Source organism: Lonchura striata, chromosome 20 (genome assembly GCF_046129695.1).
Source record: "Lonchura striata isolate bLonStr1 chromosome 20, bLonStr1.mat, whole genome shotgun sequence".
In the NCBI taxonomy this organism is placed as follows: Eukaryota; Metazoa; Chordata; class Aves; order Passeriformes; family Estrildidae; genus Lonchura; species Lonchura striata.
The window spans coordinates 9,028,353-9,048,414 of record NC_134622.1 but is presented as its reverse complement, the minus strand read 5'-3'; the positions used below and the strand labels follow the sequence as shown (position 1 = coordinate 9,048,414).

The window sequence follows — 20,062 nt, the reverse complement described above, 5'->3', positions numbered from 1 at the left end:
TGTGCATGCTAATTAGAAACAAATATTCTAGAAATTAAATTAGGTCTCAGCATACAGCTGCTGTCACTAATACGTCTTACCTCAGTTAAAAGTCGATTTACTGTGGCTGATTTTTTGGCACTGAGTCACTTGATACAGGTGAGCACATTTTCTGGCTTTGCTGTTAATACACATCAGAACTGCAGTATCTTTTTGTTTTTCCCAAGACAAAATGATTTCTCCTATCATCACATTAAAAGCATAATTTACATAAAAATAGCTTGTTCAGAGAAAGAAAAGATTTTGCTCATCATTGCCTCAATATGACAAAGTAAACTCTTGATTTCAGGCAGTGCTAATTTTTTAATATTCCTAAGCAGGTACATAAAAGACAGGATGGGGAAAAGCACTGTCATCAAAACATCTAGTAATACAGGAACAGCACTTTATGAAAACCGCTTTTATTTTTTACATATGAAAACTTAACAAATGGAAAATTTACATGTCTCAGATCCCTTTTCCTGCTTTGATATCAACGTTATTTCCAATCTGACCGTATTCCAGTGAAATACAGTGGGGGTTTCACACAATTGCAGTGACAACTGTTGGGTAACCAAAACCCATGAGCTGGATTGAAGACAGCCTTCTTAAACTAAAACGCAGATACCCCGAACCACAATTACTGTGTAATTGCTTTCAGTATTCCTCGGAGAACTTTGTAGCTCATTAACTGTTGGCTTTCTTTGGGAGGGAAGCAGGGCCCCCGTTCTGTCACGTAGGCATAGGGAAACCTCAGCACCCAGAGTCCATCAGAGGGAAGGGTGATTTCCTGCTTCTCAGGGTAAAATATGGGACAGGGTGGTGGTCCTGGTTGAACCTAAAGCCAAAAGAAAACATGAGTAGGTAATCAAATATCATTACTACCTTAAAAAGTAATAAAATGCAAATGGAGTTTTTTCAAATGTGTATTAAAATAAAAATGGAAGAAATGGTGAAGAATTCTCCAAATCAGAAAAACCAACATTTTTTCACCTCTTAAATTCAAATTGTAACTAGTAATAATTGAGCAATGAGTCACTGCTTTTCTCCATGACATTTAAAATGACAAAGTAATTCTTAAAGAGCCATTGGTTTTTTTTTTTTTTTTGGTTTTTAAAAGCCATTATTACAGCAGGGAATGCCAGTAACTTATCCTTGATAAAACATTTTATAAACCTACTTTATACAAAGTATAAATTTGGCACCTTGAAGTTTAAGAAATCCCAAGTGCTTATGTAACAGATACTTTTAGAAACAACTGTCTTGGCTGAAGTTGGAGTTTCTTGTCACCCTCGTTAATGAATGTTTCCACAGCCACCTGTTTCCATCCCAGATCCCCTCCTGCACTTCCTACCTGAGGCGTTAAGGTGATCTGCAGAGGAGCGTCGGGAACCACCACGAAGAGCCTCATGAACTGGGCGTAGTGGGGCTTGAGGCCCCGGCCCTGCGTCGAGGACAGGATGTACAGGGGCATGTCGGAGTTGAGGGCTTTCAGGGCAGATTCCTTCGGCCCCCCTCCCATCACCTTCATCACCTTATCAGGCCCTGAGCACATGAACCTCCTCCCACGTGCATCTTCATATTCGAAGCCCACAAAAGCCCGAGCGATGTCGTCCCTCCGCCGGCCTCTTCCCATCACCACCGAGCTTCTTTTCCCAGGAACAGCCTTGTTGGGTGCAGGCCAGGAATTGGTGTCTAAATCTCCTTCATCTTCAGTTCTCGTCCTGATGACGATGTCCCAAGGCATTAAATAGTTTGTTCCCGGGATAAAGCCCTGTTGATCTAAGCCTGTGTGGAAGTTATAAGCCTTAGCAGGCCCCAGCTTGACCAGTGACCAACTGGAGAATTTGGGCAGAAGGCCTTTGGGGCAGTTGGAATGGAGCATCCCAGGGAGGTACTCGACAGTGGAAGCCTGGCGATCCACCAGGCTCGGCCTCTTCTCGCTCTTGGAGTCTCCGCTCTGCCCGTGGCTTTCTGCATTGTCCCCTCCGCCCTGGGCATCGGCTGGGTAAGTGCCCAGGCTGCCTGTGGACTGGCCCAGGCTCAGGGCTAAGCTCAGGCCTGTGCTCTCTCCCTGAGTCTGAGGTTCTTTCTCTTTGAGTTTCTCCATCTCGCCTTCTGGAGGGGCGGGCGATGCCTCGTCCCGAGCAGGCGCCGGGTCAGGTGTGCTTGGCTGGAATATGGGGAAGTTGATGTGCTCCAGTTTTCCACAGCACTTCTCTTCCAGCAACTGCAAGAAAGAAAATGTGGTTTAGTATCCACCCCGAGATGAGGGAGCTCAGAGCCACAACATTCAGCAGCTACAATTAAGATTCAAGAGGTTTGCACCACGTGAGAACCAAAGCAGCAGTGGGAACATAGCCCACAGATCTGATTATTTAAAATTCACATGAACCAACACATTCCAATTAACAGGTGTTCCTGTGTGTGTGCACTGGTAGACTGGAACTGCCCATCCTGGTCAGCCCATTTCTGCTCCCAGAAATGTCTCCCCCAAGCAAAAAGCTGATAAGGTTAAGAGGAAACTTGTGGTCACTTCAGAATACAGACTCTGCAGATGAAACAAAAGCACTTGAAGCACCAATAGACCTAACAGTTACCTGGTAAAAGTCATAATTAGCTGCTTTGATATCAAAGGGGTCCTCCCGAGGAGCTTGTTTCCTTCCACAGTTACAGGCACCAGTGGAACGAGCCCGGCTGTTGTGGTACAGAATTGGAGGATTTCTGTCTGCTTCTGGCTTTTCCCCTAAAAGCAAAATCAATCAAACCTTGAGCAAATTGCTCACCATTCAAAACTTTCTTTATTCCCCTTCATCCATTGCTCCCTCCCTGCTATACTCAAATACAAAATGTTTGTCAAGCAACTCCTCCCTTTCCTACTTTGAATAATACAAAGTTCCAGTGGAGGTTATACCACTAAACCAAATCTTATTTGTTTTTATAACCTCTTCCTGAAAGCTCAAAGTTCTTCTGCCTGAAATGAACTTGCAGAAGTCAGTTTTGACTTTCTGGTCAACCAGGTTATTTAAAACAAAGGGGGATACTTATGCTTTTTAGAGAACTTTGTTCTTATACTCCTCTCATTAGGACTCCAGAATAATTGCTTTTAGTTAGTAAGATAGAATCAGAGTTACTATTAAAATCAGAGTAAGAGTTACTACTAACAATGGACTGGCTCCTAAACTCAACATAAGGGAAACTTGCACAGCAGCTCTGCTATGATCCTACTGTAGAGATGATCACAGAATCATTTGGGGTGGAAAAGACCTCTGAGATCATCGAGTCCAACCTTTGCCTGGTTGTCACCTTGTCAATTAGAGCACAGCACCGAGTGCCACATCCATTCCTTGAACACGACACTTTAAAGCTGCAAACTTTCACATCCCACAACATTTTGGAGTCGGTGCTTTTAGCCTAAGGCATTTTGAAGCAGATACAAAACTCAAACATGAAACCAAAGCATGAGTGAGCATCTTTACCTGCTTTGGGGAGCAGATGGAACTTGTGCACGCAGTGCTGGTCTGTCAAGCTCCGCTCCTCGCAGAGCTGGTGCCCGTTGCTCCAGAACTTGTAGCAGTCCTCGTTGAGCTGCATGGCGTATTTGTGGAAGGCTGGGCCCCGGGCGTGCTGGCTGTATACACGCAGGGCCTGGGCCAGCTGGTTCTTGTGCACTGTCATGGTGTAATTGTGGGGTAGGTTGGACTGGTAGGCGCTGTGGGCCATGGGCAGAGCTTTCTGGCAACGGTTTTCAGAGAACTTGGTGTCTATGTCTAAGTAACCTTCCAAAACTTTGATGCTGCTCATGATTTTTGAGCTCAGCTCGCCGCAGGTTGGGTCATCGTCTTTGCCTTCGATAGTCACTTCATAGAGTTTCAGAGCTGCAGCCACCCACTTCTGGTAGGTCGGGAGCTCGAAGTGAGAGGGCTGCGGGTTCCTCCCCACGCTGTCTTCAAAGCCCTTCTTGCTGAGCACCAACTCCACGTGCTGCCACAAGAACTCCTTGAGGGTGCAGTCCACGAGCTGCCCAGAGGAGCTGGAGCTGCTACTCTCTGCGTGGAAGGAGAGCTGCTGCCGGCCGTGCCTCATCATCTGATACCTCCTGGGTCCCGACAGGGTGGGAGCCAGCAGCGAGTCAGTCTCTCTCATGGTGCAGTTGCTCCTGAGCTGGTCGAGAAGCATGGCCACGGGATCGTCTCCGTCCTGGGGCCCACCGGCCACGATGTAGACGAAAGCCTGGTTGGCGGGCACGGTGAACAGGCAGTTGATGCTCTGGTTGGTCAGCACCCGGCTCTTGCGGAAGATGCGGTAGATCTGATCCTCCAGAGCGTGCTGCAGCCTCCTCTTGGGGGAATGCTTCTTGGGGGGTGGCTTTTCCAGGTGACCACAGGGATCCTGGCCCCTGCTTGGCAGCGGATCCACCTTCAGAGCCCCGTTGAGCTGGAAGAGGAAGAGGAGGCGTGGAGGGCATGGTCTGCAGTTGAGCTTCCACTCCTTGCCGACAGGGCAGTCCTTGATGGCAGCCTTCAGGGAGGGCAGCACCTTCTGCCGCAGCCCGTCCAGCGCCCTGAACACGCGGTCGTAGGTGATGTCGAAGGAGCAGGTGGGATGCACCAGCAGGAGGATGTGGCACACGGAGAAGAGGTAGAGGAGGCTCAGGCAGTGCAGCTTCTCCTGGTGCTTCCAGAACTCGTGCGCCTCGGCGTGGGGCAGCGGGGCCGGCCCTCCGGAGGGGTGGCCGGGTCCGGCCTCTCTGTTCTCGGCCGCCGCCAGGTCTCCGCAGGCGCGCAGCAGCTGCGGCGTGTCGCAGATGGAGGTGAGCACCAGGTACAACACGCGGCTCTCCTGGCTGTAGTACGCCTGCAGCTGGTTGTAGTCCTTGGCGGCCGGGTCCCCGTCCTGCCCCGCGGCGCCATCCGCCAGCTCGGGATCCTCCTCCGGGAACAGCGGGAACACCTGCCGGTCGCACACGGCGCTCACCAGGGCCTCCTTCTCGGAGCACAGCTGCAGCGCGGTTTTGCCGAAGATGCCCACCACGCACACCTCCTCCTCGCCGCCCGCCGCGCCGCCCGCCAGCAGCAGCTCCCGCAGGCTCATGGGCCCCGCGGCCGTGCCCATGGCCCCGGGCGGCGGCATGGCCCGGCCCCGCTCCCGGCCCCGCTGCCGGCCGGAAGCGGCGGAGCCCCGGCCCGGCCCCGCGCATGGGCGGCCCCGCCCCGGAGGGCGCGGACACGGCCGCGCCGGGCTGGGAGCGCAGCGGGCATCGCGGTCCCCATCGCGATGCTCCCCAGCGCCCCGGGAGCCCTGCCGGGGTGCCGGGCAGGGCTGTGCCACCGGGACTCACGCTCTGCCCCGCTCCTGAGCGCTGGCGTGAGCTGAGCCGCGGTACAGGCACAACCTCTGCACGCCCCGGGGACTTGGAAGGAGGCTTGGGTTCATCGCCTGTAAGCAGCGATACACAGTACGAGGGTCTCTTACTCGAACTGGTCGTTGAAGCTTGCAGCTTTCCACTTTAATAACGTTAGTGCATTAAACTGTTGTTTTTCTTTGAAACTGTACAAATACCATCAAGATATTTTTTTGTTAGAAAAAGATATAAAAATACTGAATTTCAGCAAACATATTTGTACGACAAGCAGCACCAGTGCAAGGAATATAATACTTCCTGCTTTAGCAGCATCCAGGTGTCAAAGGACTTGGGAAATTTCCTATTTTTTTTCCATTATGAATGAAGATGCAACCAAATCGAGAGACATTAGAGAGAGATAAAAAGCATAGTCTGCTTTACATGGTTTCATAATGCCCCGTTTTCCTGTGCACTACATTTACTTTCAAATACATGTGCCTGAGTGTAATAAAAATGGGATTCAAGTGGCTTCCTGACCACAAATGGAAAATTGTTCCATAAACCTACTTTCCTTTTTACTTTTCATCAAAGCTGTTTGCAGCACTCAGCCGTGCAGGCGAGGGACTCTTCGGGTGAGCCATCTGTCAAAAGAAGGGAAGGGTCAGAACTTGGAGATCTGAGCTCATTATCACTGAGATAAAACTGCAATTCTTGGTTGGCACCTTAAATCAGACACACCAAAGCAGTAAAATAAAAGATGCTATTAACCCTCACATTTTGTTCTTCTGCAAACTATGACTTTAAAAGTTGCATTGAATCACCCCCTTGACCACCAAAAAAGCAGTTTTTCCTCTTGGGATTGTCAAATAACCTGCCATGGCATGTCCATTCTGCAGTGTGCTTAAACCAGTAGGGAATTCTGTGATTTTAAAGCCACTTTATGATTCCAAGGAGAAGGACAGAGTGACTTGCCTGAAATTTGCGCCGCAGTGCCTTTGTCATGATTGGGGTCAGCCCAGAGCCACATTCAGTGTTTTCTTTACTATTCAGAGGAGTGCCACCAGGACTTCTGGAAGGGCAATTATGATTAGTTTCATTGGTTCTCTAGTTTTTCTAGATCATAAAAACAGAATTCAAGAGAATAGAAAGGAACAGACCTTTGTATATCGACTTTCTTCAGATGCTTCCGAAGATCAATCTGATTTTTAGGGGAGATACTAAGAGAAAAAAATAAATTGGTACAATGAAATGTTTCCCACTCAGTGAAAAACCTTGATCACTGTTTAAAACAGAAAAATATACTATCTAATCAAGGAAGAAAGCATCTTACATTAATGATTTTGTAGCATGAGGTGATGGCTTGGACTTAGGTCTCAGACTAACACTCTGTAGATCTGTGACTGTAATTAATGCCCTGCGTGGCTTCACTGGTGATTGTTCCTACAGCAAGGAAAGAAATGTTATCCCAAATAAAACTTCAGGTCTCACCACCCTGAAATACATTTAATATTTAATAAATCTGAAAGATTTTTGTGGTTTATGGGTTTTGTGCTTTTTAAAATTATTAAGATTTGAACGTGCCTTGAATAAAAATAGATTTATTTAGGAAAAACAAAAAAAATCCTAAACAAGAAGGTTTTTTTATGCAAACAAAGTTCCAGCTGGCCAAAAGGAGTCAAAAAATCTACTGATAACACACAAAGCTGCATGAAAACTCCATGGCCTTAATGTAAAATTTGAGCTGTCCTGAGTGCCAGGGGAGATTGGAGTCTGTCACTTTATTTCTTCCCTTCCAAAGCCCAGGTGCAGAGTTTGAATGGTGACTTGAAACTGATCACTGGGTGTTTGGATGAGAATCAATTTATTGTAAAAAAAAAAAAAAAAAGCAGGAAATAACAGCAGTTCCAGGGTGGATTTTCCCTTGAAACAACCTCCAGTTTACCTTGTCCATTCTCAGGTTGCTGTTTGTCTTCTTCAGTTTAACATTCAGGAGGTCTTTGAGGGTGATGTGCATGGGCCCATCCTTTTTCACTGGTGGTGCCTGAAAGCAAAGGGACATTAGAAAGGGAAAGTGGGACTGAGCACTCACAAAGAGTGATGTGCTGATAAATCCAGGTCCAGAAAGAACTCGGGCACGAAATAAAAAAATAAAGGAACCTTCTGATTCCCTACCAGTTTAGAGGCTGTGCCCCGTTGGAGGAGGAGAGGTGCCAGAGGCAGTTTTGGTGGAGGCAGCGGTGGTGGTGGAGGAGGAGGAGGAGGAGGAAGAGGAGGAGGAGGGGGGATGGACACAGGCACGGATGCTGAGGGTGGAGGATCCATCTGTGTCCCCACAGGAGCACCCAGGACTGGCTTGTGACACCTTTGGCAAAGAGAACTTTCTGAAGATAAAGCTGCCACTCCGTTCATCTGAAAGCAACAGAAATAAATAAAATAAACCATTAAATCCACCAGCTGGGATTTTAGGGAACAAAGGTGCTGGCTAAGGCTGAGCTGTAAAGACATAAACAGGTCCCTCCTGCTGTGAGGTAGCAGCAGTTCTGCAGCTCTGAGTGCAGAGAATGCCCCTGAGGAGCTGCTCAGTGGATCTGCACTGAGCACCATTCCTTATCCCCACACAGACAAACGTCACCCTGCCCCAGCGGGACTGACACTGACCTGGAGTGCTCCTTGTAGATTGGAAAATTCACTTTCCAACTTCTCCAGCTTCTCCCTGAATGTATTTAGTTCCCTTAAGTAGACTTGTGATGGAAATATGGTGTCTTTAACCACCTGAAAGCTCTAAGCATAAAAAGAAAGCAGATTGTGTGTTGATTTTCTTCAGAGGTTTCTGAAGATCAATCTGATTCTTAGGAGGGGTACTAACAGAACAAAATTAATTGGTAGAGCAAAATATTTGCAACTCAGTAAATAGTGTTAATCTGTGTTTAAAACAGAAAAATCTAATATCAAAGAAAGGATATACCTGTGCAACCCTGCTCTGGCACCACCAATACAGAAATGATGCTGCTGCTGCCAAGGGTCTGAGCACACTTTTTACACTGGGCAAGGCTAAAGGCCAGTGGGAGCAGCTTGGGACTGGTGATGAGTTCAGAGAGAGATGAGCCGGTGACCTGCAACAGAACAAAGCCAGAATTTTATTTATTATCTCAGCCTTTAAAAAAGTTAACTGTGATCAATCATGTGGAAGTTACAAGCAGGTACCAGCAGGTAACAACAGAGCAAATGTGATCACAGAAACCTGGAAAGCCAAGATACATTTCAATAAAGGGTGGGGGGGAAATCCTATTGGAAATACTTTTTTCAAGTTGCTTTTCCTGGTTATTAATCACAGAAACATTAAGGTTGGAAAAGATCTCCAGGGTCATCACGTCCAACCTTCCACTGAATAACACCAAAAGATATCATGGAATGCCATGTACTTGGCACAAATTTTGCCTTTTTTCCATGAGCCATTGGGAGCAAACAGCAAACCCAGGGATGGAGAGAAAGGCAAAATTCAAGCAGAGCCTCTTACCGTGGAGAGGGACAAACTGAGCCCTGGGGGGTTGCAGCATTTCTCTTCTTTTCCAGTCTAAATTTTGCTTGGGCTCTTCGTTTTCGTTTGCATTTCTTATACCTTGCCATTACTGGGGAAAAAGACACATTTCAAATGGATGTATAGAGATAAAGCAAATTATACATTGGGACAGAGCTGCCACCAAAGAGAATAGCACAGGCTGCAGCTCAGAAATCCAGTCAGAGGTTACTCACAGCGGCCTTGGTGGAATTATTACGGACCAGTGATAGAAAATATATCCTTAATTTCATATGATCCATGGGATGTGTTTGTACACAGAAAGCACCGTTTTATATGGGCTTTTCCTCCCCTTTTCTATTTGCATTGTAGATAGATAGCATTGATAAATATAATACAAATATGAATTATATAAGTACACACAAAAATATATTATAAATAATACAAACAAAGATAAACAAGAAATTAGAAATGTTATAAATTAAATAGAAACTTTACAACTACGTAAGCACAAGAAATATAAACAGATGTTCAGTTTTTCATTAACCTGACGTGATAAGCACTGAATTTGGGGAAAGCGGTGACAAAAGACATACTGAAGCTACGGAAGGATGCTGAGGGCGGCACGGTCCGGTCCTTGACCGGTGATAGGTGACACCCCAGCCCCGCTCACCCGGGACGCCGCACCGAGAGCGGGGATTTCTTTGCCTCCCTCACACACACCTGCACACACCTGTGGGGGTGTCCCGGGGGTATTCCGGGGGTGTCCCGGGGGTACTCCGGGGGTGTCCCGGGGCCGCCCCGTCCCCCCGGCCGCGCTCCGCACCCGCCGCCGCCGCCGATTCAAACCGCTCCCCGCGCCGCGCCCAGCCAATGGCAGCGCCGCTCTCTGCCGGCCCCCCCACGCGGCGCATGTAAGCCGCGCGCTGATTGGCCGCCGCGCCGAAGCGCGCCCGCGCTCCACGGGAGAGGGGCCGGCGCTGCGCCGGCCCGGCCGCGCTGAGGCGAGCGACACCGCCATTGGGCGAGCGCGTTCGGTGCCGCCAATCGGCTGCGGGCAGCGCTCGGCTGGGGAAGGCTGGAGGAGTGAACCGGGCGAGGAGCGGCCCCGCCGCCCGCACAACCGGGAGAGAAGCGGGGAGGGGGAGCGGCGCCGCCGCCCCCTCAGGGCCGCAGCGGACCGGCCCGCGCCGCTTCCCGCCAGCGCCGCGCGCCCCGCCCCGGCCAATCACAGCCGGAGCCCACTCCGGGCCAATGGGCTCGGCCGTACCTCGGAGCGGGTTTACATTCTGCCCGGGCCAATGGCGAGCGCGCCCCGCGAGCCGCCAGCCAATGGGAGGCGCGCGGTAGTGACAGCTGGCCAATGGGCGCCGCCGACTCTCCCGGCCGCGGCGCGGGGGGTGGGGATCTCCGCGCCGCCGCCTGAGGAATGTCAACTATTCAACATGGAGCCGGCGGTTAACAATCTCCAGACCCTGGTGAGGGCGGGCGGCGGCCGCGCTGAGGGGCGGCCGCGCCGCGGGGCCGCCGGCGGTGAAGCCTCGGAGGGCGCGGGGCCGCCGCGGAAGGGAGGAAGGGAGGAAGGGAGAGAGAAGCGCGGGCGCGGCGCGACGGAAGAGCGGCCGCTCAGCCGCGCCCCGCGTTCCCCATCCGGGCCCTGAGCGCGGCCCGCGCCGCCCTCCACGGGGCGCCCGCCGGCCGCGTCCGGGTCAGGCGGGTTCGGCCGGGCCGGTCCATTCCGAACCCCCCCCACCACCACCACCTTTTCAGAAAGGGGCGGGGCTTGCGCCGCTCCATTCACCCCTCGGCGCGGGGGAGGGCGCGGCCATTCCCGCGCACCTGGGGGGGGGGGGGGGCGGTGCGTGTGGGCGCGCTCATTCCCGCCTTGCGCGGGGGACGCGGCCGGGCCGGGCCGCTCCATGTGCCCGCGGCGGGAGCGGGGGGCGCGTCTCGGAATAGTCCATTTTTTTCTCAGAGGGGGGCGAGGGTGGAGCGCTCACCTGGGCTGGACCATTTTCTCTGCGGGGGGAGCGGGGCGATGCCCCCGTCGTCCCTCTCCTGCCCAGGCCCAAATTCCCGAGTTTTTCCAGCTTTTCTCTCCGTTCCGCCGCTCTGAGGCAGCCCCTGGAGCTGTCCCTTATGTAAAGATCTCCTCCCTGCCAGCCACGCTCCTGAAAAAGTGAAAAAAAGGCAAAAAAAGGCAAAAATGAAGCTTTCACAACAAGAGCCGTGCTGTGTTTCTTCAGGTTGGAGAAGCTTTAGGAACCTGTGTCCAACCAGCCGAGTTCCTTGTGCCACCCCTCAAAACCTTCGTCTTCTTTCGAGTCTTTTTTTCCATTTTTGCTCATAGTATAAGCTTCATCTCCCTGTATCTAGTATTCTGTATTTTTTCCAAAGCCTAGTTTCATTTGGAAATATGTTTAAAGATACTTGGGTTACATGTTTAATTAATTTATCTACTTGTTGTCATGGTTTATTTCTGTGTTTTATTAAAATCATGCTTTCAAGTGATTCTCATTTTAGGACGTGTGAATAGAGAGGTTATTTTTGCCCCTTTTAAGCTAACAGGGGCTTTTATTCTGGAAATCAGAATAATCTCACATCTCACAGCTTTGAGTCTCTTGCTTTTCCTTCTGCTTTGTTGTTTCCCCGTTCTGGATTTCCTGTGAAGTCAGCTCTCTCCACAGAAGTGTGATAAAATAACACTTCTTATTCCCTGGAGCTTTTGACATGAATTTCATGGAAAGCTTCCTTTTGGCCTTGTGGAAGCAGGGACAAACTAATTAGTGGGAGCTTGAAGAGAACAATGGGTATGAAAATCATAAAATCAACCAGGTAATCAATGGTTTTTTTTGTGACAGGAGCACCATAACTGTTTCAGATTAATTATGGAAAAGATCCTAAAGCTGGCAGTGCTTCATTCAGAGCAGCTCAGTTTGTTCCTGTCACTGTTTTTTTGGGATCCTGCACCTCCTCTGTCCCTGAGTGGTGTCTGTCCAGTGCCCTTTTTATGTTGTACTACTGGTGATGATGCACAAAAAGCAGTGCAATGTTAAAAGGGCATTGGCCAGCAATACAATCTGCATTATTCAGTATTTTTTTTAATGATATACAAGTCCAAAATCACTGTCTGAGACCACAGAAGAGGAGATTGCCGTGGGTTTATTTTTTCTTGCTGATTTTATTGCCTTGCCAAGGATGAACAGTGGTCATTTATTGACAAATGCCATCATCTCTGTGTCTTACACATGGCCCAGGTGACTCAGCTCTGTGTGCATCCCCAAAAATCTCCTCCACTCCTTTCCCAGGTTTGATTTCTTGTTTTTGTTTTTTTTTTTTTTTTTTCTTAAGTATCTCAGCAGCTTCAAACCCTGAGAGTTCTCCAACTCTCAACATGAAGTTATTGCTGTGTTAAAAAATCCTCACCATTATTGGGATTTATGGAATACACCCTTACACCCCACTGCTACATCCCCAGAGCTGGGGAAGGAGTGTTTTAAGTGCATTTTACTGTGATTCAGCACTGGAAATGATAAAGAATAAACTCTGCTGTGCAGAAGATATTCCCTGTAAGGCAGTTTAAGAACATCTGTGTGATGGCAGTTTGGAATCTGAGCTGGCTGCAAGGCAAATCCAAGCAATAAATACACTTGGAAATGGAATTTCCAGTTCAGAAAGCACCAAATAGTTTGAAATTGAATTTCTGGCAGATCTGTTGAGCATTTTGTTGGGTGGCTGGATTTTTTGTCCTCCCTCATGATCAGTGGAATGGCAGATTCTGAATAATAATAATCATAATGTGAGTTTTTGTGTGTGTGTTAGGACTTGGTGAGCTTTAACCTTATCCAGCTCTTCACCATCCACAGAAACCTCTGGCTGAGTTGATATGTGGTTTTTTTCCCTTTTTTTGGTGAGTGTATGATTGATTCTTGCCCAGAATTGTTGCTGCTAACGAGTGCTCTGACTTTATTGCACTACTGTACTATACAGAGAGCAGTGCAATAGTATTGTCAAAGCATCTGAGAGCAGAGCCCTCAGCACTGGCCTCACTCAGTTTCTAACATTTTCTTCTAAACCTGTGAGTAAATTACAAATTTACACATCAAATCCTGCATTTTCTGTGTGATTTCTTATAAACGAATCATCCTACAAATGCTTCTGAGTTAGAATATTAAGGGGGGGAATTTTTGCAGGTGGATGTTTCATGAAATGCAGCAAGAAGTAAATATTTATAAAATAAAAGCAGTCACAATGAACTGTGTTAATGTCTTCACAAAGCTTAAAATTCTGGCCACATTTAGCTTTTATTGTCCTGAATCACAGTATGTTAGTTACCTGCTTATGGACATCTCAAATTATCAGTATTAAATATTTAATGGCTCATTTTGAAAGCAGTTTTTGTTGTCTGCTTTCCCAGAAACTGATCAAATGGAGGAGCTGGAGAAAAGCAAAAAAAATGTTCTTTTTGGGGTGTCTGCCGTGGAAAGGAAAGCTTACAAATATTTCTTAGTGGAGGAGAACAGAAACTATTGAGCAGTGAGAGAAGAAATCCCTTGTGAGCTCTTTAAAAATGTACAGTGTGCTGAAATGTATTTTATTCTTGGATTTTGTCCTGGCTGGTTTCTGGGGCAGGTGTGGGAAGGAGTTTTGCTGGGCAGATGGTGAGTTATGGCAGCACTGGGTGAAAGCTTTCCTCTTGATTTATAGATTTTCAAGCTCTTCACTAGATTTATTTTCTTTTTCTTAAGCTATTATTTGAAAATATGCTGTGTGGGTCTCAGATTCATTCAAAGACAGAAAAGGAGAGTTTCTAGCCAGGCAGAAGCCTGGGGAAGAGCTGGGAAAGAATGTAAATAATTCTTTATTTCTCTTGTTGTTCACATTGTTTATAGTGAAGTTCTATCACTGTGCGTCAAGCACTCTGCACCAGTGCTGTGGGTTGTTTCCACTTCAGGACCAATGGAAAAAAAACTGAGAGCAAAACTCCGATTTATTCAAAATACACCTCTCTTTTATACAGAGCTGTGTGAGGACCAATGGAAAAAAACCTGAGAGTAAAACTCTGATTTATTCAAAATACACCTCTCTTTTATACAGAGCTTGTGAGGACCAATGGAAAAAAACCTGAGAGTAAAACTCTGATTTATTCAAAATACACCTCTCTTTTATACAGAGCTTGTGAGGACCAACTCCATTGGTCCTGAAGTGGAAACAACCCACAGCATTGTTGCAGAGTGCTTGACGCACAGTGATAGAACTTCACTATAAACAATGTGAACAACAAGAGAAATAAAGAATTATTTACATTCTTTCCCAGCTCTTTCCCAGGCTTCTGCCTGGCTAGAAACTCTCAGTTTCTGTCTTTGAATGAATCTGAGACCCACAGTGCTGGAGGTGTGTGAAACATCATCCATCACTCCCTCAGAAAGAGGCGTTTATTGGAGAGTGTCCTGCATCAAATCCTGTTCCTTCAGGCTGAATTTCCACACCCCCAAAGGCATTAATGGCCATTCCTTAAGGCTGATGTTCAAAACATAAATATCCCTTTGGAATCCCAGCCTGACCACAGACTGTGGGTGTTTGTAACAAATACAGCCTTGCTTTGATCCTTTAGAAAACCCAGGAATGGTCACTTTGGGATTAATCTCCAAATAAACAGTGAAAAGCAACTTAAGGAAGTCACAACCGTTTTTATTTTTAACTTGCTTTCATCATTGTCTCTTCTGTGACTGTAAAATCACTGAATAATTATGTCAAAGAGTTAATGAGTTGCTTGAGAGCTGGGAAGACTGCCTTTCTTGAAAGTGGAAGTCTTTAATAGATATTAAAATTGCAGACTAAAATTAATTAAGTAGTAATGCTATCAGCAGACTGTTTTACAAGGCAATTAGACAATTCTCTTGTGGCTTATTTATCCCAAGGAAAGAAAAGTGATGTCATCAATTTAATGAGCTGATACTTGGTCTGGTTTATTGGGCAATAATGAAATGTATTGTGGACAATAAAACCATCTGAAAGAACACATCCCTAATATGATTATTAATAAAAGCTCTGATGATACTCTTAGATCTTGAATTTACTCATAATCTGTGTAAATAACTGAGTGTTGTAGTTTTGCTGACAGAACTTTTTATATTTGAAAATATTAAATTTGAAAACTTTTATGGTCTCTGAGCGTTTCAAAGTGAGGCAGCTGCCTCCTGCTTTCCTGAAACACATGTTGGGGTTCGTCTGCAATTTTTGGGTTTTAATATACTGTGCCTGACCTTAAATATTTTAGTTCCAGAAAGCAGAAGCTGATTTGGATTATATTCAGAGCAGACTGGAGTTTGAAATAGCGAATAGTCATCCTGATGATGCAACAGCAGAGGTAGTGTTTTCAGGTGAAATTCAATTTTATTGCATGAAGTTGGTAATAAATGGACATTTTTCTTTAAACCTGAAATATATGTGGCTGTTCTTTAATCTACTTGTCAGGTTATTATCGTTGTTGTTGTTGTTGTTATTTCCTGCATAATATATTGAAATAATTTGCCAATATGAATTCAAACCAAACTCCTTTGGTTTCTTGGGATAGTGAAATTCTCTCATGTTCTGCTTTGAGAAATCAGTGGTGTTAGCACCTAAATTCAGGTTACAGATTCCACTTTGAGCTAAGACTCACCCTTGCTCTGAGAACCAAGATAAACTTGCCAACGAGCAGTGACTAAATTCAGATTTGGGGGAGAGATGAGAGGAAAACAATAAATGACACCATGTAAAGGATTCTATAATTCAGCCCTTTTCTCCTGTACATTTTCACTGTAAAGGATCATTTCAGGTTAAGTGCCTGACATGTACACTGTGAAATGAATTGTGACCACATGAATTTTATCATTTGATGGAGTTTAAATGTTCTGCTCACACAGGAGAACCCAGCTGCTCTCCTGAAGGAGATCTCATTGGTGAAATCCCGTTACAAATCCCTGTGTGACCAGATGATACAAATTTCCCAGGAGCAGAAGGAATCCATGGAGAGCATCCGTGCTGCCCTGCAGGAAACCATGAAGATATCTCGGGCATTACAGCAACAAACTGGGCTGGAGGTGGTTCGTTTCACTTTAATCACTTTGTTTTCACTGCTGGAACCTTTCTGTGCCACTCCTGGGTCTACTGGAATTTGTCGTTTGTGCAGATTTTGAGAAGATAAGACAGAGTTTTCCCGTAGGAATGCTGGCAGGATTGGAGCTCTTTTTGTAAATCCCGATTCCCAGCAGTTAAAATCAGATTTGGAGCTGAGGAGTGTGAATAGAGTGATACAAATTGGGTTATTTCATAGGAATCCACACCTCTGTGAAAACTGTGTCCTAGGGCCACACTGACAGGTTTTAGAAGTACACACTTTAAAGAAAATAGAAAATTAAACCAGTTTTAAAAGGCTAAAAAGCTTTTAAATGGCAAATATATTTTCGTTGTCTAAGGGGAGAAAGTTAAACCATTGTAACAAACATCCTGGGATTGCTGTTATTCCAAAGCTGTTTAAATTCTTAAAAAAACTCAGCAACAAGTAACATTTTCTTAAGTGGTCTTCAAACATTGCTTCATTATTGAAGAGGTGAAAGGATTAATTTTGACCCTTTACAAATGAGGTGATTTAGATCAATGTTCTAATGACAGTGCCTGGAGATTGGGTTTAATCTGTCAACAGTTACTGGTAACTTTGATAGACAAAATGGGCTGTATCATGATTTAAAAGACAGTGGTTATATGGCACAGGAAGAAAAATAGATCGTGTCTTACTGTGTTTCAAGGCTATTCTGCCCAGAATAATTTTGTACTTGGATTTTTTCCAAGTGGAAGACCCTTTTCTTGAGTTATATGTAGTGCTTTATGTAAATATTTTCTTGTCCTTTCTATATTTCGTAAACCAAAGATGGATTAAACTTCTGGAGAAATAAAAGTCTTGAAATGAAATACCTTTTTTTTTTTTTTTTAATTGAAAAATTTCTCCTGCTTGACTAAGTTATAGTATTGGTGCTAGAGGAAGATTATTGTTGATTTTTCAGCAACACTTTACTTGTGCATTTGTTTTCAGTGGAAGGAAATCAGGAGTCTACTGTCAGTTTCCATGAGCAAAGGGCTGCACAAACATTGAGTCCCTCTGTAAATACCACCTCAGGAACTGAAGGATCAAACTTCTCTGTGTTTACTTTTCCTTATTTTCCCAGAGCTTACCTCTGTCAGCAGAAGAACAGGCTGCAACCCAGCAGTTAAACTTGCAATTTGGGGAAGAAATGGAACTTCCAGTGAAAGAGGTAAGTAGGGCATGGAATGGCAGTATTCCAGAAACATTTAATTCCTGCAGAAGGGGCTGATTTTGTGATTTGATACCTTTCAAGTGAAGATAATTTTTCAGAAATGGAATTACGTTCCTTAACAAACCTTTTCATTTTTATTCTGTACAGATTAAGCTTTTCTGATTGTTCCAATTAGATGCTCCACAAAGGAGAAATTACCCTTGATGGAAGACTTTGTTCCTGTTATTTTTTAATTGGGATATGTTTATGTTTCTTGGGAATGCAGCTGGTTGCTCTTGTTGATCTTCTTGATAAAGAAACATTTGGGTGGGAGTGAGGGATGTCATTGATTGAAACCAATGTGGGGAGAAATTTAATTTCCTGTGAAATATTAAATTTTGGGATATGAGTAACAATCTAGTTTAAGTGCAATGCAGTAGAACTTAGATCTAAATTAATATTTGTTAAAAAGTCAGATATTCTCCCATAGCTCGAGATGTAATTATCCATTATAATTATCTGCAAATGTTTGCTCTGGGTCTCATATTAAAAATATTAGAGAAGGTTAACAGAGGTTGTTTCTCTGATTGACCTTTTCTTTTTCAACTTCTCCTCACTTCCCACTGTCACATCTCACTTTGTGTCCCTTTATTGCCACACTTGGTTTACATGGAACCTGTGGAGAGGCTCATCTGACTTGCACATAAATCTTTCTGTATCCATTTTAAACTTAATTTCATTTTAAACTGTGCTTAATCCCTAAGATTTTGCTGTTGACTTCAGTGGCTGCTTTGGTTATCCAAAGGTAAAATGTAATTAATGTAAATTTCATGCAGAAATGAAACTGTGAAAAAAGATTTCTAGCCAAAACACTAACAAATACTGACATTATTGTTTATTTTTAGCCATTCTGCTCACAATCTCCAGTCCCTGGCTCAGCTGAAGGTAAGTGATTAAAAAAAATAAATTTCCCACTGATTTATTTTCAGAGAGGCTGTGATAGGCAGTAACTTCACTGTTTTCCCTCCCAAGCACCAATATTTACTGCTTTTATGTTAAGAATTTAGACTTTACTAGAAGGACCTGACCCCTGAGTTACATTCCAGGAATAGTTGCCATGTTTCTGGGATTTTTTTTCCCTTGCTTTCAATGGGATTGAAGTGGAAATCTTGTTGTGTTTAAGCTCTGGAAGAAATGGTGCACTAATCTTACCATAGAAATAGCTCTTTTAAAATTAATTTATCCCTGCTTATAGAAAAGAATTTTCACAGTTGGTTTTTGTTTGTTTTTTAAAAAAACAAAATAACCAAAACAAAGCCAGTTGGTCATTGACAGACCAAATTTGTCAATCCTCATCAGATCTCAAATTACATGGTTTTTTACTCAGTCTCCAGATCCAGTGATTGTCTTTTTCTCTCATTTCTCTTGCTGGAAAATCTTTCTTCAATCTCACTTAGAGGTGTTTTTAAACACTAATGGAAGCACTTTCTATCTTTGATGCAATTTCTAAAGAAACAAATATTTTCCATTTCCTTTCTTTTTAACAAATATCTTCTGTTTCCAATTTTTTAGAAGCCCAGTTCACACCATTGACAAAGGAAGCATTTCTGAGAGTGCCCAGGAACATCAGGAGAACTGTTAAGTTAACAGACTTGAACTGTTTGTACAGGGAGTTGTTTAACCATTTCATTGTACAGAACAACAGGTAAAGCTCAAAGCCATTCATTAAAATATTTTTATAAACTGCAAAGAATTTCAGCCTTTTCAAATTAAATAAAAGCAGCTAGTTATGCATATTTTAACTTCTAAAAGAACTGAGACTAAACCATGAGCCCAAACTCTGCCCTCCCCTTCTCTGGGGTGAGTGCTGGGGGTTTCTTACAGGCTGATGTTACAAAGAAAATGAAGTTTTAAACTCAGGAATTCTGTCTTTTTAGCCCTAAGATTAGCAAATGACTGCTGGGATTTGAGGTGGCATAGAAAAGTTGCTGGTAATCTGGATAAGTTTGAGATTTACAGAACATTCACAAATTCATTGATTAAACAGCATGTGCTTTTTAGCCTTTTTCTGCCAGAGCTGATGTTTGATCCCTGTTTTACTAAATTTTTTTCGTTTTACAGAGCAGCACTGAGTCTTACACAGATGAAAACAGTAATTAAGAAAGCCACTAATATAAAAATTCAAATCCTGAAAGAAATGGGGATTGTAGAAGTCGACAAACAAGGAAATATAAAATTGGCTGAGTTAAAAGAAAACTACTCGGACACAGAAGCATCTTGATCCAGCTCCTGGATTACTAAGGAGCAAGAATTTCTCTGAAACAAGAGTTCCCCTGTAGGAAAATTATTAATATTTCTGTATAAATATTCTGTTGATAATACTTGAAATTGGAGAGTTCAAAAACACTGAGGTTGGCACTTTACCTTACCTGTTTAAATTATTATGGTTGATGCATTTTTAAGGAATGTTGTGAGCCATGTGATGCTTCCAATTTCCTTGCTGCATTCCTGAGGGTCTTTTAAAGGCAAATAATCCAAACCTCTTAATTGTCTTTGCATTCCTAAATAAAGATTTGTTATACTTCATTTGTGTGACTCCTCACCCTGCTCCCTGAGCTGATTCATTTCCCTTTGATGTGAATTCCCTTGGGTTTTTCACAGTCCAGGCAGGGTTAGAAGGGAATTCTGGGCACTGCCCAGTCCAAGCCCCTGAAAATCCTGAAAATTCCCAAGGATGGAGAATTTACAACCTCTGTTACACTGTTTGACCACCCTAACAGTGAAAATCATAACATTGTTTTCTTATGTGTAATATTTCTATATTGTCCATTCTATATATATTATATACTTTTAAATATTCATATTGTTATATTTCAGCCTAATTTGAGAGGGTAAGATACATTAATT

The 20,062-nt window shown here is 44.6% G+C and overlaps 3 protein-coding genes across 4 annotated transcripts; 1 reads left to right on the top strand and 2 right to left on the bottom strand.

Annotated features, from left to right (window-relative positions):
- Window positions 1-322: 322 nt before the first annotated feature.
- On the bottom strand, window positions 323-5,158 carry SMG8 (SMG8 nonsense mediated mRNA decay factor). Its single transcript, XM_021524981.3, has 4 exons — window positions 3,498-5,158; window positions 2,619-2,764; window positions 1,373-2,248; window positions 323-856 (listed from the first exon to the last, which is right to left on the bottom strand). The coding sequence occupies exons 1-4, from the start codon at window positions 5,149-5,151 to the stop codon at window positions 659-661; spliced, it is 2,874 nt and encodes a 957-aa protein (XP_021380656.3). The 5' UTR covers window positions 5,152-5,158; the 3' UTR covers window positions 323-658.
- A 612-nt stretch (window positions 5,159-5,770) lies between these two features.
- Window positions 5,771-9,709, bottom strand: PRR11 (proline rich 11). Its single transcript, XM_077787626.1, has 10 exons — window positions 9,613-9,709; window positions 8,880-8,991; window positions 8,328-8,475; window positions 8,021-8,143; window positions 7,535-7,771; window positions 7,305-7,403; window positions 6,693-6,802; window positions 6,520-6,579; window positions 6,335-6,431; window positions 5,771-6,003 (listed from the first exon to the last, which is right to left on the bottom strand). Exons 2-10 carry the CDS (start codon window positions 8,987-8,989, stop codon window positions 5,938-5,940), a joined length of 1,050 nt encoding a protein of 349 aa, XP_077643752.1. The 5' UTR covers window positions 8,990-8,991; window positions 9,613-9,709; the 3' UTR covers window positions 5,771-5,937.
- A 456-nt stretch (window positions 9,710-10,165) lies between these two features.
- Window positions 10,166-19,694, top strand: SKA2 (spindle and kinetochore associated complex subunit 2). Of its 2 annotated transcripts, none has more exons than XM_021524892.3 (7): window positions 10,166-10,357; window positions 15,160-15,249; window positions 15,788-15,967; window positions 17,087-17,173; window positions 18,061-18,100; window positions 18,728-18,860; window positions 19,277-19,694. In XM_021524892.3, exons 1-7 carry the CDS (start codon window positions 10,181-10,183, stop codon window positions 19,434-19,436), a joined length of 867 nt encoding a protein of 288 aa, XP_021380567.2. In that variant the 5' UTR covers window positions 10,166-10,180; the 3' UTR covers window positions 19,437-19,694. The 2 variants fall into 2 exon arrangements, with proteins under 2 accessions (XP_021380567.2, XP_021380568.2); XM_021524893.3 differs by having other exon boundaries at window positions 15,788-15,964; window positions 19,277-19,550.
- The last annotated feature ends 368 nt before the right edge of the window (window positions 19,695-20,062 follow it).

Excerpts from the sequence above, each read along its gene's own strand:
- SMG8 (XM_021524981.3), bottom strand. The coding sequence starts at position 5,151 with ATGCCGCCGCCCGGGGCCATGGGCACGGCCGCGGGGCCCATGAGCCTG. Across the intron at positions 2,765-3,497 it reads CCATCTGCTCCCCAAAGCAG|GGGAAAAGCCAGAAGCAGAC; the intron begins GTAAAGATGCTC and ends TTTTGCTTTTAG. Across the intron at positions 857-1,372 it reads AGATCACCTTAACGCCTCAG|GTTCAACCAGGACCACCACC; the intron begins GTAGGAAGTGCA and ends TTTTGGCTTTAG.
- PRR11 (XM_077787626.1), bottom strand. The coding sequence starts at position 8,989 with ATGGCAAGGTATAAGAAATGCAAACGAAAACGAAGAGCCCAAGCAAAA. Across the intron at positions 8,476-8,879 it reads TCAGTTTGTCCCTCTCCACG|GTCACCGGCTCATCTCTCTC; the intron begins GTAAGAGGCTCT and ends GTTCTGTTGCAG. Across the intron at positions 6,580-6,692 it reads CATGCTACAAAATCATTAAT|TATCTCCCCTAAAAATCAGA; the intron begins GTAAGATGCTTT and ends TTTTTCTCTTAG.
- SKA2 (XM_021524892.3), top strand. The coding sequence starts at position 10,181 with ATGGCGAGCGCGCCCCGCGAGCCGCCAGCCAATGGGAGGCGCGCGGTA. Across the intron at positions 15,250-15,787 it reads CTGATGATGCAACAGCAGAG|GAGAACCCAGCTGCTCTCCT; the intron begins GTAGTGTTTTCA and ends CTGCTCACACAG. Across the intron at positions 18,861-19,276 it reads TTCATTGTACAGAACAACAG|AGCAGCACTGAGTCTTACAC; the intron begins GTAAAGCTCAAA and ends TTCGTTTTACAG.